Raw genomic sequence first — 16,843 nt, 5'->3', positions numbered from 1 at the left:
CACACATATGATGGCTATCCCTGAAGGATAAGATACTTCTCAAAAACTCCAGAACTCATCAAAAGCGATATCAGGATTCCCGATGTATTAGTATATTCCTGGTATCTAAACCAATGTATAACCCACTGTGCCCCCAGGACTCCTCAAATGACTCAGCCATCTGAATGTCCATCACGGTCTCTTCCCCTCTGCACGTGGCATAGGTTCTCAGGGACATCCCTGCTAGGCTGGTACTTTGTACAAAGCTTCAGTGTGTCCTTCTGTTTCATTTGATGTGGTGTGGGGACAAATTTCCCGGTGCACGCAACATTAAGAAACAGCAAAGACTGTCAGAGTAGGGGCCTCTCCCTTGTTGGCTAGCCTTCTGAGCAACTCAGGACAGGATGATCACTCTTGGGCAGGCCTTCCAACAGCCTCCAACCTTGACTTTGCAAAATAAGGTCTAAAGTTTCCCACTGAAACCTTCCTCTGGCCACAGAAGACCAAAAGGTCAAAGGTGCGTCTAAGTAGGGCCATTCAGTTAAGCAGAGCAGGGATGAAGGAAGTTGAAGACCAGGCAACTTTCAGGCAAAACAGTCCCCAAGACAGGCCTCTGGGCCCATTCTGTGGCGTCTTCTGCTACACTGAATTGGGCAGCGTTAAACCTGGAAAGAGCACAGGTGTGAAGATGAGGCATCAACCCGGAGCACTGTCTTCACCTTCTCTGTGGCCACCATCCCTCAAGCAAAATGTTCTGTCTGCCAGGGGCCACAGAGCTGCTCAAGGCCCACGGACTCTAAGAGTCTGAAATCTTCACTCTCCCAAGTCCTCACTCATTGGTAAGCTGATGTCTGCTCACTTCCAGGGGACCCATCTCACTGCTAGCAGGCAGAGCCAGCCCTGTGCCCGCAAGTGGCCCCTCTCTAGTTAGGATAAACCAAACAAAGTTACTTAGCGAGTCAGCTGCTCTGGTGGGAGAAACGCTATGTGCATTCACACTAATCTCTATGATGTTTTACACGGTGACAGGTGTGTGAGCACAGGACAGCTACAGGATGCCACAGTAATGGCCCGACAGCTATGAATGAATGAAGCACAGGGACCAGGATGAAATCTGAGAGGAGAAAAAGTCTAGTCACCTTGGGACCATAGTCATGGCTACCTCACCAAACTGGCGGTCTTCATTCTAAACTCTGGAGGTTCCGCTTCCGCAGCATGGCCCCGGGGTGTGCTGTACCATCCACGCCTGCACCCTCATCCCGGAAGTCTTGGGGCCACTCCACTTTCGTGGTTTCCTCCTGCTCACTGTAGTTGTCTCCGCTGAATCCAGCATTCTCCGCCAAGACAGCAGGGTCCTCTTCCTCACCGGAGCAGCCAGCACACGCTGCTGGCTCTGGATCATCACGAGAGGTTACAGAATTCTGCCCTGGGATCGGGGGTTCAGTGGGCAGACTCCCCCAGTCCCAGTGGTCGGCGCCTTCTCCTAGTCCCCCCATTCTCTCAGCGAGGGCTTCAGCAGAAGGCTCTGTTGGGTCAGGGTAATCCACCAGGATTGTCTCCTGTCTACGCGTGATGCCGTCTGAAAGGTCATAGATCGGGTAAGTCTCCTCGGGATAACCTAGAGAGAAAAACAGCGCAAAGGCTGACAAAGTACGGCTCTTCAGGAAGGAAGGCGCTGGCTCAGAGGATTCTCAGGCAGCAGCCACCCTACCCTAACAAATCTATTCAAGACATCTCCGAAGTTACACTTGAGTAAGTCCTTAGCAACCTGGCCAATTCTCTCAAGTCAGACGGCAATCCCTTCTGAAGTGTGGGGCGCTGGGGCAGAGCCAGAAGTCTCAGACCATGCGCATCAGCCCTGTTGGTAAAGACTAAACAAGCAACAGGAGCTTCAGTTTTTGGGGAAAATGCACCAAATACCAGATGGGGAAAGCATTGCTCAAGGCTAATGTTTATCATTTCTATTTGGAACCATTTTCAGAACTTCCGGGGTAAGGGGTGGGGGAGGAAAGGAGGGGGAGAGAAGGAGGCAAGGAACATTTTGCTCTTTGAAAACGACACCCCTGAAGCCTCTACTTCTCCAAACAATGGAAATGGTTTGCAAGACAAGCCCCAGATCCCCAAGGACAAGCACTGCATTTCCAAGAGACAGAATTCCCATTGTTGGCTGCTTCTGCTTCACAAAACGCAACAAAGGAAAATAACAAACCAGTAAACAAGATGAGTGGTGCGGTACCGAGTCGCAGCTGTGATAATGAGAGAGAAAAGGTTGCCAAGTTAAGAAGAGAAATGAAATAAATCTGTGTCAGCCAAGCCGCGCCTGAGCGGCAGATGGGCTGCAGTGGAGCTTGTACGCCAGCGCTGGCAATGCTGGGCTCACTACACAAAGCCCCGGGTTGCAGAATCCTGAACCCATTTGCACATCGTGATAATTGGCAAATTCAGTCCCAACACAAACCACTTTCTCCCTACACATGATGAAAAGTAGGGGTCTTTTTTTTTTCATGTAGCGCAGGGTTGGGGGAGACATTTTCACAACATTTACTGGGGTTTTCCCCTGCTACACAGACTTACTGTAGGACACAGGAAAAATAGAGACAAGTTTAAGAGCGGAAGGCGAATCACCCAGAATGCCACCACTGATCTCAATATGTTGTACTGACTCCTGGCCTCTTTCCCAGGAGTGAACAGTTTCTTTCCCTCTCTTTTAATTAAGAAGGATGAGGACGTTAGCGCTTCCAGTCAGCTCCGGCTCCGGCTCACAGAGACCGTCTGCACCAGGCCCAGTGGAGTGCCATCCCACCATCCTTGGCCACCTTGCCGTGTCAGTCCACCTCGTGATGGTCTCTACCTCCCTTCTGCTGAGCCTCTCCCTCACCAGCATGCTATCCTCCAGAGACTGTGCCCCTGACCACCCGTCTAAAGCACGAGGCAGAGCTGTGCCATCCTTGCTTCTTCCATGAGATGCGGGGTCCTGCGTCTGATGGCCCGTGGTATACTCACGCTTCTTCACCAACACCATGATTCAAATGCATCACTTCTTCTCTCTGTCTTACCCATAGGCCAGCTTTCATGTGCGTAGGAGGCAACTGAAAGTGCACTACCATCCGCTTTCTGAAGGTGGTTAATGAGTCTCTTCCATCCTGGGGCTGAGTTCCCCTCAGACAGTCTACGTTTTCAGATTATTTTCTCAGCATACAGACTGAGCAGGTGTGAGGAAAAGATACAGCCCTGTGTGCACCTTTTCTGAGTTTTAAGCCATTCTTTGTCACGTTATCCCTAATGTGTTGTCAACCACCTGGTCAAATGTCTTTGCGCAGTCGAGAAAGCACAAGCAAACGTGTGGCTGGTAGTCTCTGCTTTTAGCCAAGATCCACCTGACATCAGCAATGATAGCCTTTAGTTCCAGTCCGCTTCTGAACCCGACTTGGATTTCGCTCAGTGCCTTCTCGATGTACTGCTGCGACTGTTTCTGCATTACCTTGAAGAGTCACCTGGCATATAAAATGATATGCCCTCATTTTTTTTATTCAACGTTGTACCATGAGCATTTCTCCATGTCATTAGGCCTTACAAAATTGCCTGCAAAATAGTCCATCATGCAGCCACACATAATTGGATGATTTAGCACTCCTCTTAAGACAGTAAAAGACTTTCCAATTTTCCCCGATTGGAAGTAACATTGCAATTAAATATCTCTGAATATAAATCTATACCCTCTATTTTGCTAAAGGAGACTTCTAGAAATATGAAAACCAGGCCAAAGGGAATGAGAATTTTAAAAGCCTTTTTTACACTCTGTCAAATTATTTTCCAGAAAGGGGTATAAATTTGCAATCCTACCAGTAGTATAAAAACCATCCATCTTATTATTACACCCTCACCAGCATTATATGATAGTACGTTAAAAATCTTGCCAATGCAATATTCATTTCTAGGATTAACTTACTGCAGACACATGCTAGGGGCTTAGCTAACCAAGGCCAATACAACTTCCTTGGTCAAGGGTCGGGGCTGGGGAAGTTTGGATGTTAACTCTAAGCCACTGAAAATTGAAAGCTATTTGTTGCCAGGATCCTGTCATCTCATCACACCAAAGACAAAACTTGGCCTGGGCTTCCGTAACTATTTGCTTTGGCTTAATAAGGAGAGACCCACGGAGGCACCTCAAATGGTGACCCACACGATTGCTGAGGTCGCCCATATAAGCCACCAAAGCTGGTTACTAAGAAAAAAAAATTTTAAACATGAGTAAGCAAGAAAAATTTACTAGTCCTATGAGGAAATCATCAAACTAAGCAGATTATGTAATACAGCTCTCATGAGACAGTCAATGGAAGCAATAGGAGTTAATGCCAATCAACTTGATATTCCCAGTAATATTTAAGAGGGCACTGCAAATGAAAATGGAGAAAGCAGGAATTTAAGGAAAACTAAACCAAGTTCACTTCCATTGAGCTGATTCCAACTCACAGTGACCACTATGGGACAGAATAAGAACTGTTCCTGTGGGTTTCCAAGACTCAGTCTTTATAGGAGCAGAAGCTTCATCTTTCTCCCACGAGGTGGCTGGTGTTCTTGAACTGCTGATCTTGGTTAGCAACCCAAATCATAGCCCATTATGGCACCGGGGCTCCTGAAAGTAAGAACTCACTGCCTTGGAGTCAATGCCAACTCATAGCAACCTGATAAAATGGAGTCCAACTGCCCTTTGGATTTTCCAAGACTAATTCTTTACAGGAGTAGAAAACCTTGTGTTGAATGAAGTATCAAAAATAGAAAGTAATAATGACACACAGAATTTTAAACTCAATGAGAAAGAAAACATATCAACATGAACATAGCTGAAAACAAAATTAGTCTATCAGAAAATCACACTGAGGAATTTTCCTAGAACAAAAGGGGAAGAAATAAACCAATTCTACCCAAACTCTTCTAGAAATCAGAAGCAGGAACACATCCTAAAGCACTTTATGAGATTAACATTATCCTGAATTACAAACCAAAGACATTACAAGAAATGAAAGCCACAGACCAATATCCCTTATAAACACAGACATAAACAGCCCTCAGCAAACTAAGTATGTTTTGTCTCAGGAATGCAAGGTTGTTTTAACATTCAAAAGTCAGTCACATAATTCACCCTATTAACAGACTCAAAACAAAAATATAATTTCAGTTGATAAAACCCAATCCATGAATAAATTCATGAATGAAAACTCTCCGCCCAGCAAGAACAGAAGAGCGCTTCCTCCACCAGAAACGGGCGGCCTTGCCGGGCAGCCCTGGCACTGTGCTGGTGGAGACTGTCTGGTGCATGCTCCCATCAGAAAGTAAGGCGCCTGTCCTCGTCATTTCTACTTAGTGGTGCGCTGCACGGTCTAGAAAAAGCAAAAGGCCTGAATATATAGATGAGAAAGGGAGATGTAAAAACTTGCTTTGCAGGCCATCTAATTCTCTACATAGAAAATCCTAAGAAAGTCAAAACAATGTTTTTAAGCTGCTAGAAAAAATAAATTTAGCAAGGCCACAAGATACACATCCATAATGCAAAAAAAGATATTCATCATAGTAACAAATAATTAAAATTTAAATAAAAATACCACTTGTAACAGCATAAAAACACGCTGCCACCACCACCACCCTTTTTCGGTTCCGGAGCGGGCGCTCTCCTTCTCGGTTGTGGCATTCCTCCTCCTGGGCTCCATGGCCGCTCTCCCCGGGGGTTTCCGCTGCCCTGAAGCACATGGTGCACTCTTGTGCAGTTCCAGGCCGGCCTTGCAAGCGGTCCAGAAATGGCATGTCCTACCTGAGATTTCCCTTTCCCTCATAAGTGACTTGGATTTACAAAGAACGAAAGGAAAGAAAAGAATACATTTACAAAATATGTGTAAGAGCTATATACTGAAAACTACAAAAGAAAGAGAAACGAAATAAGATCTAAACAGATGGAGAGAGATCGCATGATCATAGACTGGACGATTCGACATTTTTTCATGTTCATAACTAATATGCCAGTTCTTCCAAATTTATCTATAGCTTCCATTAATGCCAATGAAAATGCCATCAAGTTTTTTGCTTGTTTGTTTTTGCAAATGAACACACAGAATTAGCCAAAATAATTTTGTTTTGGGTTTTTTTGAGGGTGCTGTTACAAAGTTAGTAAAGTGTACTACTTGACTTAATACAAAACTACAATAATCAAGCACTGCCATCCAGTTGATTGACTCATAGTGACCCTACATAGAATTTTTAAGACTGTAAATCTTTATAGGAACAGACAGTCTCATATTTCTCCCTCGGAGGAACTGGGGGCTGTGAACTGTTGACCTTATGTAGCTCAATGTCTAACGCACGGTGTGGGTTACTTGTCTACGTACCGAAATATAGATTGATGAACTTGAATGGAAGATCTAGGGCAGACCCACACACAGTCAACTGATTTCCACCCAACGACAAGCCAAGGAAATGCAACCAAAGGCCCTGGAACATCACAGGCTAGGCATAATGAAAGGAAAACCCAAACTCTGACCGGGCTTCAGCCCACATGCAAAACCCTCACAGAGGAGAGCCAAGCCTGCAGGTCAGAGCTAAAACCACCCAATTTCTAGGGGAAAACTGGAGGGAAAAATTTAGGTTGTGCCAGCCCTTGGGCTAGGGAAAGATTTCTTAAGTAGAACACAAAAGATCACATTTTTAAAAGCAGTATATACTGTACTTCATAAAAATAAAACACTTGCTTTTTATAGAAGCTTTCAAGAAGATGCAAAGGTCAGCCAGATTAGGAGAAAATATTTGCAAAAATACCCATTTTCTAAAGCACTTTGCATCCAGAATATATAAAGAATTCCTGCGAGTCAATATGAGGACAACTAAGCCATTGGAAAAGGTGCGATTTGAACAAATCCTTCACCAAAGATATACAGATGGCAAGAGAGCACATGAAAAAATGTTCAATATCATTTACCATTTGGAATATGCAATACAGACTGTTATTTGATGTGCAAATTAAAAGTCACACCTGAGATGCCACTATACACTTACTCAAACTCGAAAAGTCACGGCCAAAGAGTCAACTCCTACTCCTCGTGACCCTGTAGGACAGGGCATAACTGCCCGATGGGTTTCTGAGACCGTAACCCCTTATGGGAGTACAAAGCCCTGCCTTTTTCTTGAGAAGTGGCTGGCGGTCATGAACTGCTGACCTTGTAGTTAGTAGTCAACCTGAACCACTACGACACTAGGGCTCCTAATACCCTAACAAGAACACTTCAAATGACAGCAACGCCACAAGCCAGCAAGGACATGGAGTAACGAACTCTCACACATTGCTGGTGGGAAGGCAATTTGATAAAGACACTTTGGAAAGCAGGGTACCAGGCCAGTTTTTAATAAAGTTAAACAACACCAGAGAATCCAGAACTCTCACTCCTGGGTATATGAGGGGGCTTCAAAAATTCATAGAAAAATGCCACTATCTTTCAGTCCTTTTCCACAAACTTTCTGAAGCCTCCTCACATACTCAAGAGAACGACAAACAAATGTTTGAAGACTTCTATGCCAATTTGCATAGCAGCTTGACCTATAACTGCTTAACACTGTAAACTGTCCAAGTATTCGCCTTAATGGCAGGGTTTGTTGTGTTGTTTTTTTTTTTTTGGTTTGGTGAACAGAAAAATTAATTACAGTGTATTTATACAACAGAAGACTCAAATTCTCCAACCCCACTGGCACTGAGTGAAAAGCGACTGCCCGGTAGGGCAGAGTAGAACTCGGTGTCCCTGTGGGGTTTGAGGCTGTCAGTCTTTTCGGGCAGAAAGCCCCTCCTTCTCCTGCAGGGAGGGCTGCTGGGTCTGATGGCTGCTGTGCGCTTAGAACCCGATATGCCACCGAGGCCCCTTCCCAATACTCGCGAGCAAGACCCAGGCCAGCGACACCAAACATGCAGCGGCATGCACGAGGCTCAAGAGCACTGTGCTAACTCAAGCACAGCCAGACACAAAGTGCACAAGCCATCTATATAAGAGCTGTAGGGACGGGAAGCAGCGCAGCTGTTGCCAGGGGCAGCAGGAGGGGTTAGCTGCAAAGGGGAGGGGCGTTTTGAGGGAGAGAGAAATGTTCTAAGTTATGATCACACAACACTATACACTTGCCAAAACCTATTCCAACTGTACACTTAAAATTAGTGAGTTTCATTGCATATGTATATGTTGCACCTCAATAAGAAAGTTGATTTTAAAATATTTAATTTTATAAGCTCTTTCATCTGTGCCACCAGCTAGCAAAGAAAGGAGAAGACATCATTTACCTTCCCAGTCTTCCATGTAAGGGGCCTCCTCGGCTTCTTTCTCTGGAGTGGGTCTGTCGACGAATTTTCCTTCTTTCATGACTCTGGTGATTTCTCGGAGCTGATGCAACAACTGTTTCTCTTGGTCAGAAGTCACCGTCTGTGCTCTGCTCAGAAAGATCAGATAATCCAGCCAGTTGGTGGTACATACTCCTTGGCCATATACATAAGCATCACCAAGACCTGTCTAGATCCTAGAATAGGAAGGCCAATCTCAGAGAACAATTACGGACCCTAGAAACTGCGCAGCTGGCATGAGATTACAGAGATGTTAGTTCAAAACTCGATTTTACCAATGGGAATGCCATCGTCTAGAATGGATCAAGGGATTGCCCAAGGCCCATCGTGAGTGAAGGTCAATGCTGAGACTGGGCCCTGGCTGTCTTGGCTTTCAGTCCAGTCTTCTCTCCAGTAAACCTCTCTGTCCTGATGCTCTAAACTCCAAGCAATTTCACTGCTGTTCATATTACTCCATTCCTACAAGCCCCTTTTCTCTGCAGCAAGGTCATCAAAAGAAAATACGCTATGCTGTTAGCTTCAACCAGGGGAAAATATGCCAGTAGGCCAACCCTAAGAAATCCTGGTGGCATAGTGGGCTAAGTGTTGGGCTGCTAACCCTAACACAGTTGGTTCAAATCCAGCTGCTACTCTGAAGGGAGAAATAATCTGTGAAGAAATATGGGAGAAATATCCTGTGAAGATAATAGTCATAGAAAATCAAAGGAGCAGTTCCACTCTGTCCTATAGAGTCTTTTCACGTCTGAATTGATTAAATGGCAGTGGGATTTTTAGGCCAACCTTAGAATTATCATGCTCAATCAATTGGTGCAGGGGTAAGGATTAATAAATTCAAAACAAGACCACACTCACTGCCATCGAGTTCATGCCATAAAATTTCAGAGCTGGATCATTCTGACACTCAATCCTCTAGTTTAGAGAAAGTAAGAAACTGAGGCCCAGAGGCGGGAAATTGCATTTATTCACATAGCTGATCAATCTATCATACTGCTCTAACTAAAACCAGTCACCTGACTTCTAATGGCCATGGGTGAGCACAATGCTCAAGTTCTACAGTTTAGAAAGCTTTGGTTCAAGTCTCATCATCGTCCGGTGGCTCTGAGCCAATGACTGCAAAGAAAGATGAGACTCACTCTATGGGGATGTTGAGACGGAAGCACTGGGGCACCGGTGTGCACGCAAGGCCTGACTCGGACTTTCTGCTTAGGGACCAGCGCTAGCTACTGGCGGCACTGAACCGGCTACCACTCTCCTTTTAAAACCCATGGATTCTCAGTCAACACAGCATGCTTGCAGGAAAACACCATGTTCTATACCAGCTTTTGGGGTAGCAAGCTCATCCCAAGCTTGTCTTCCTCTTGATGCTCAGCCTAGCACACGTATTTTTTTTAAATCATTTTATTGGGGGACTGAATAACTCCTATCACAATCCATACATATACCCATTGTGTCAAGCACATTTGGACATCCACTGGCATCATCACTCTCAAAACATTCTTTCTACCCGAGCCCTTGGTATCAGCTCATTTTTCCCCTTCTTCCCCACCCCTCCCTCACAAACCCTTGATAATTTACAAATTATTATTTTGTCATGTTTTACACAGTCTGATGTCTCCCTTCACCCACTTTTCTGTTGTCCATCCCCCAGGGAGGGGGTTATATGGAGATCCTTGTGATCGGTTCCACCTTTCTACCCCACCTTCCCACCCCCTGCTACTCCCCCCCCCCCCCCCCGGTATCACCACTCTCACCACTGATCCTGAGGAGTTCATCTGTCCTGGATTCCCTGTGTTTCTAGTTCCTATCTGTACCAGTGTACATCCTCTGGTCTAGCCAGATTTGTAAGGTAGAATTGGGATCATTATAGTAGAGGGAGGAAGCATTAAAGAACCAGAGGAAACTTGTGTTTCATCGTTGCTACACTGCACCCTGACTGGCTTGTCTCCTCCCCGCGACCCTTCTGTAAGGGGATGTCCAAGTCTAGCAAATGAATTGAACCTAGCAAATGTATTGAACCTAGCAAGGAGAAACATGGGATTCACCCTCCAATGTCACGATATCTGAGGAGACCTCAACGAGAAGAAAAAAAAAACACTATGTGTCCACTTCTTCCACATCAAAGAGCCTCAATGCTGTGACTGGAAGCCCTGCCTATTCCATATTCAGTTATAATCAGATGCTCCCAGGGGCAGACATAGATGCCTAACAGGTAGCTGAATGGGACAACACCCATAATCATATATAGGTCTATAGAAGATATTTCTACATGTTTGTATGTGCTGTAAATATATCTATGTATATAGTAGAGCGAAGAGTAGACAAAGCTATGAAAAAATGGTTTAGGACCACAATTTTGGGAGACAATTAAGTCAATTAGCATAACATAATTCATAAAAATAATGCTCTACACCCTACTGTGATGAATAACTGAAATCTTAAAAGCTACGGAGTGACATCTAAGATGCGGTTAGTGATCTCTCCCTACTCAGAGGAAAGAAGAGTGAAGTAAACAGAATACTCAGGAAATAATTAGTCCCATGAACAAATGGTTCGCATGAACCACTACCCTGAGACGAGAAGTACTAGATGGTGCCCAGCTACTACTGACTGCTCTGATGGGATCACAATAGAACGTTCTGGACAGGAGAGAAAAACGTAGAACAAAATTCACAGTCATAAAAAAGACCAGACTTCCTGGTTTAACAGGCTGGTGGAGCTCCCAACACTGACCCTGAGATACACTGCAAAATGGAATAGAACCCATCCCGGCAAACTAGTGAGGAATCTATTATTTAGAACAAGTAACCAAATGAGTCCAAAATGGCGGCATTTCCCCAAACACAAAGCTTAGAAGGCAGAAGGGGCAGCAAAGCAAACAAATGGAAACAGGGTATCAGGGTAGGAAGTGGGAAGAATGCTGTGACATTGAGGAAATTGCAACTAATGCCACAAACCAAAATGTGTATAAATAGTTGAATGGAGAGTTAATTTCTTTCTGTAAATTTTCACTCAAACCACAATTACTCAGAAATCCTATGAAAACAAACAAACAAGATAAAAACACACCAGACAGAACAGACTCGGGACTGCTGAGGCAGGAGGGCACGGAAGCGAAGATACAGTGAAGGGCTAGACTGCTGACAGGCGCTCACTTTGGTGAGATGGAAGACAGTAGTTCATAAGCAGGAGAAGCGAAATCAACAGTGAACTACTCATGGGCTTCATTGCGGGTTTAAACTGTTGACAAAGTTGACGACCTGAAATGCAGAACCACCCTGCCCAAACCTAATTGTTAAAAAAGGGAGATTATAATAATAAAAATTTAAGATAGATAGTTTATTGAGCCAGCCTGGCCAATAAACACAAGTGGGATTAATTGAAGGGCAGAGAGATAAATGGCTCCGTGAGCCTCGCCCTTCTTATCTCTTGCTCTTTGATCACTGGACCAATGTGCAGCTGCCTTGCTTGTTCTGTACCTTAATTTACTGGCTACACTACCTGTGGGACACCTAGCCTGTGAACTGTGTCACTGTAAGTTGAGGTCCCTTTAAGCCCACACGATTGGAATGTACATCTCTGGAACTGGGGACTGATGGTTGGTGACCTGGCTGACAGTTGGGGACCTGCCTTGCTGTTTGCTGCCTGTGCTGATATAGCCTAGTTCTCTCTACAGAGGACTACCTGGTGGCCCTCAAGACTTGAAGGACTGCCAGTGTCTTACAACTCTCTCACGGGAGTAAGTTGCACTGAGCCATTTGTACTGCTTTATAATTTAACTGTTCATTTCTTGTATTATATGTATCCATCTATCTTTATAAATATATATATAATTACTAGCAATCTGGTTTTGTTTCTCTAGAGAACCCTGTCTAACACAAAATTAAAATCTATGTCTCCATTAAAAAAATCCTCTGCTTCAAGGGCTCCTCCACTCCTTTGCAGTGGACAATTGAGTCATTCAGTCCTGGATGTGAGAGGACTACCCCCAAGACCAGTGAGTTAGGGGCTAACCTGACTAACGCGGAAGCCTAGTGCGTAATGGCCTGGCAATATAGTGCTTCCCAGGTGGTTCCTGGGCCGGAGAGAACATTCTGCTCTCAGAGGAGGGCTGAGTCCAGGAGCTCTGTGCTGAAGAAACTCCTCCCATCTTTGTCTCAGGGAAATGCCAACCCAGAGGTTATGAAAACCCTTCACAAGCGAACATCACCAGTAACCACAGAATCCTTCTGCCTGGCAGAAGAGTTGGGAGTCAAGGGCTGGAGAGCAAGGACGCCAGCGTCTGCTCAGATGGAGTGGAAGCAGAGCCTTCTGGGAGGAGTGGCTGAGAACGGTGATGTGCTTAGGGCTGCTAACAGCACCGGTAGCAGCAGAGACCATGAGCAAGCGGGGCAGCCGCACTGGGCAGGGCAGCTGCAGAAGCTGGGCCAGAGGGCACAATAGCCTGGGGGCCCCAGAGGGTGGTCCTCAGAGCAGTACTGCTTCGTGATGCAGGTCCGGGATGTTGTGTGGAGGCTGGGTCAGAGCCAGAACAATGGTGACGTGGCCAGAGAACCTGCCGATAACTAAGGCATGACTGCCCAGAGAGTCCACAGTGCCCGTCCATCAACAAACTCTTTCTGAAGAGTGTACACGGAGTTCTACTGGCTGTTGGCTAACTTCTTCCCATGTGCAAACGTGTTGGGAGTGTCCTGGTATTCTAGCTCTGATAAGAGGAACGTGCTTTATTGGTAAACAAGCTGTAGGTGCACCACAAGAGTAAATGGGTATCATGTAAACAACATGGAGATGCATCCTGCAGCCCCTTACAGCTCTTCTGTGCCCATCAGAACGGGAGCCCTGACTTGCCACAACTAACTCCGAATCTTCACTATGAAAACAACTTATTTTGTGGGAAATGTCTAGACAGGCTCAGTTTCTCACACACACACACACACACACACACACACACACACACACACCAGCTAGAAGAGTCTATGTGCTTTTCCACAAAACCCTTATCCTAGGACTGCCCATGTTATTTCTCTGGATTGGATACTGGGTATTCTGATGTTGACAAAATCAAATGGTCTGGAAAATTAGAAGGTTTTAACGACAAGAGGACTAGCTAGCCGCTAGGCTCGGAAGAAGTAGGGACAGACAATAGCTTTCCCATCCTCCCCTGCCACTGAGGCAGTCTTCCTGCTGTTATTGTCCACAGCGGGCATTAGGCAATTAATCATGCCCACCAATGGCATCGTCTGCATTTGCTGCGATGAACATTTTCATGGATTCCTTATTGTCTGAGCTCGGTGTGACATTCCTGGAAGCGCGATAATGAGTTCACAGCAGTGTAGGCACAGTGCCATGGACACCGGGAGTGCTCGAGTTTGTTAGCTTGACTGGTTGCGCTTCCCTTGCCTTCCGTTCTCCCACCACCCGAAACTGGCCTTCCCTCACAGCAGTGAGGTGGGAATCATCCATAACCACTGTACTCCCGTGAGACTCTTTCCCCCATTGCGATTCCCCTCACCGCTCTACACTCTAGAGATCCTCTCCTTGAAACACCCTCCTCTTTGGTTCCTGACTCCTTCAACCATTCCTTCTATCTTTGATCTGTGTCATGTCCCTCCTTCTGCCCCCTACACCCTAGTTTGTCCAAAAGCTTATGCCTAGGGCTCCAATCTCTCCATCTGTAAAAGCCTATCTTCAGAAAGCTGACCCCATGTCATACTTTAAGTCATTATCTCTGCACTAATCTTTCCTTCTCATCTAGACTTTTCACATGGAGGCCAGCCTCATAATCGAGCTATCTAATGGTGGCGATGAAGGGTGGACATTTTAATCTGGAGGACTGGCTGCTCCCTTGAGGCTAATCTTAAATTCACCCCTCAAAAGTAGGTCCAGGTGGTGCAGAATCACGAGCAGGTGCATGAAAGGGGAGGCCACAAGAGATGATGTGGCAGATTACAAGAGAACAGAAAAAGGAAGGGAAACAGCCAAGAAGTAGCCTTACCAGACTTTTGGATGCTGCAAACTCAGAGGAGTCTTCACGTTCTGGGAATGAGAGTTAAATAAAGAGAGAATGCAGCAGATTCTAGCACAACATAGTTAGGGCAGAATGCAGACCATCCGAAGAAGCCTGCATGCAGGCCACTATAGCGCACAACAATGCCACACAGAGTTGGTGACCTCGTCTTTTTCAACAGCCCTTTATGTTCATCTCTAGCCAGATGATGCCAAAGCCGACATTCTTTGTTCTCATGCCCAGGTCCAGACTGCTACTGGTGTTGTAAATTACATATGGATGTTCTAGTGGTACCTCCACTGTATTAAAAATTGAACTCATAATTCCCACCCCAAAGCCTTCCTCTAGCTCTTTTGTGTCTAGATCTCGGTTAATGCCATAGATTTCCTTCCAGTGGGGGCCAAAAAATCTCAAACTCACCTTTCGATCTTTCTTTTCCTTCATTCTTCTCAGTAGTTTTCCTTTGGGAATCGACCCCTCTTTCACTTGCAGTTCAAACATTAGGGTGACATCATCCTTTCACCTCTCCTAATAAATATGTGTTGTTTTAAGTCACTAAATCTGTGGTGACTTGTTGCAGTAGCCATAAAAAGCGAGCACACCTTCCTCAAGTACACTTATTAGTGCCAAAGCTGCCCCCTTTCCAGTACTTTCTGCAGATTTACCTCAATCACTGTCTTAACATGTACTGACACTGTACATGTGCCAGCACCAGGAACACAGATTCGCACAGTCCACACGTCTTGCCTTCAAGGAGATTATAGGGCATTAGGGGGGCTGAAAGTTAAGGAAGGTCAGCAAGGAAGGCAACATGTACAGCACTGAGCAACCGGTAGTGTGGGAACACAAAGGAAGGGACTCTAGTCACGTGTCAAAGGCTCCGGGAAGGATTCTCAGAAAAAGCACCGTCTACGCTGAGGTTTGCAAGACAAACGAGAGTGAAAAATAAGTGTGCGGTGGGACAGAAAAAGCCCGCTAAGCAAAGTAGAAACGTGCATGTAAAGATCTAGAAGCCAACGTTGAAAGTGTCCCGGAGAACAGCAAGTAGTCGGTACGGCTGGGCCAGAGGGTGAGAGCAGAATGGAGGAAGATGAAGAAGAACGCAGAGCCAGGAGTTTCGGTTCCTGGCTTCATAAGAGCGAGAGGGGCCAACTGGAGGAGGAAAGCAAGAGACATAATCCATCTGCTTGGGAAGCAGAGAGGAGATTAAAGTAAGGCAAACTCAGAGGCACATGAAACCGCCTGCGGCCGCTCTGAGCACATGAGGTAGATCAGAAGTAAAAGCAGACACTCCCTTGCTCATCCATTCCAACTAATGCTTTTCAATGACGGCCTGTGCGGATCCGGGCATGAAAGGGCTATTCTTGACCCTCATGGGCCGAATCTCGGTCTTCTGCCGAGGGAGAGACTTACTAATTAGGTAGAAATGGCCAAATACGGCGACGCCTGACGTATGGGAGGGAAGGAAAGGGGCGCAGAGGAAGGAGCCCTACGCCGAGACGGGACTGTCCGGGTTCAGCTGGGTGTAGACGATGAGCTCCGTCTGGCGCATTCACCCACTCAGGACACTGTCTTCCTCTGATCAGGAGGTGTCTATGAGACATGGCCAGCAGGCCCCTGAGTAGACCAGCTAGGAACGGAAGAGATGGGCCTAAACAAGGAACAGTCATGAGTTATTCTTCGACTATGGCTACGTAAGGAAGCTTCAAAAAGTTCATGGGAAAAAATTGTATTAAAACATAATGAAAACTTTGCACCACAAACTTCTTGAAGCTCTCTCACTGTACAGATGCTTGTATCAAAAGGCAATTTCTATTCTTACTCCAACAAGTATTTACTTGGTACCTAGTACGTGAGGGCATAACAGAACAAATTCATCCGGAAAGCACTTACGTTGCAGCAATCCAGGCCAGAAATCTAGTCTCACAAATGTCCAATAAGCATGTCATGGCCACAGGCTCACAGAGGTTGTCCCTACTCTGTGTCACCCTAAAGGCACGCCTACTTTTGGGAGGTGAATCAATGGCATTGGACCTGCACCTCCAGGAGAGGCATTTTCCTGGCCACCATACAGAAATGAGGGCCCCTGGATTCCAATTCCTAGATCCTTTCCCTCTTTATGTCCCGGGGCTGGATATGATGCTACCTCTTGGTCATGGCGGCGCCACACCGACCTCCCAGGAGGCTTTGTTACTAAAACACGTGTACTGACTTAATGGTGCTCCTGCGGAAAAGCAGTTACATTGGGAAAGCTTTTGTTAAATTATATTAAACCCTTTCTCATGTTTTCCTCTTTACAGAAGCATTAAGGTAAGGTTTCAGAAACTGCGTCTGTTACCCTCACATAGTTATTCATAGACGCAGTAATGTGCAAAGCTCAGCATGCTTTTTCTCCTGGAAAATGGAGGCTGCTTCCAAACAACTCCAAATCCATTGCCATAGAGTCAATTCCAACTCACAGCGACCCTGCAGGCCACTGACGGTATGGCTGACGC

The 16,843-nt window shown here is 45.8% G+C and overlaps 1 protein-coding gene across 2 annotated transcripts in view; it reads right to left on the bottom strand.

Moving 5' to 3' along the window:
- Positions 1-1,160: 1,160 nt before the first annotated feature.
- The window catches only part of RIC3 (RIC3 acetylcholine receptor chaperone), a 34,737-nt gene continuing 19,054 nt past the window's right edge, over positions 1,161-16,843 (bottom strand). The window contains exons 5-6 of one of the 2 annotated variants that reach the window (XM_075548452.1): positions 8,288-8,436; positions 1,161-1,597 (exon numbers count right to left, since the gene is read on the bottom strand). In XM_075548452.1, the coding sequence (XP_075404567.1) occupies positions 1,161-1,597; positions 8,288-8,436 (586 nt within the window). The remainder of the gene's footprint in view (positions 1,598-8,287; positions 8,437-16,843) is intronic. The other variant, XM_075548453.1, reaches the window with a different exon arrangement.

This window comes from Tenrec ecaudatus, chromosome 4 (genome assembly GCF_050624435.1).
Source record: "Tenrec ecaudatus isolate mTenEca1 chromosome 4, mTenEca1.hap1, whole genome shotgun sequence".
NCBI lineage: Eukaryota > Metazoa > Chordata > Mammalia > Afrosoricida > Tenrecidae > Tenrec > Tenrec ecaudatus.
Note: the sequence above shows the minus strand (reverse complement) of the source record. Positions and strands in the feature narration are given on the sequence as shown.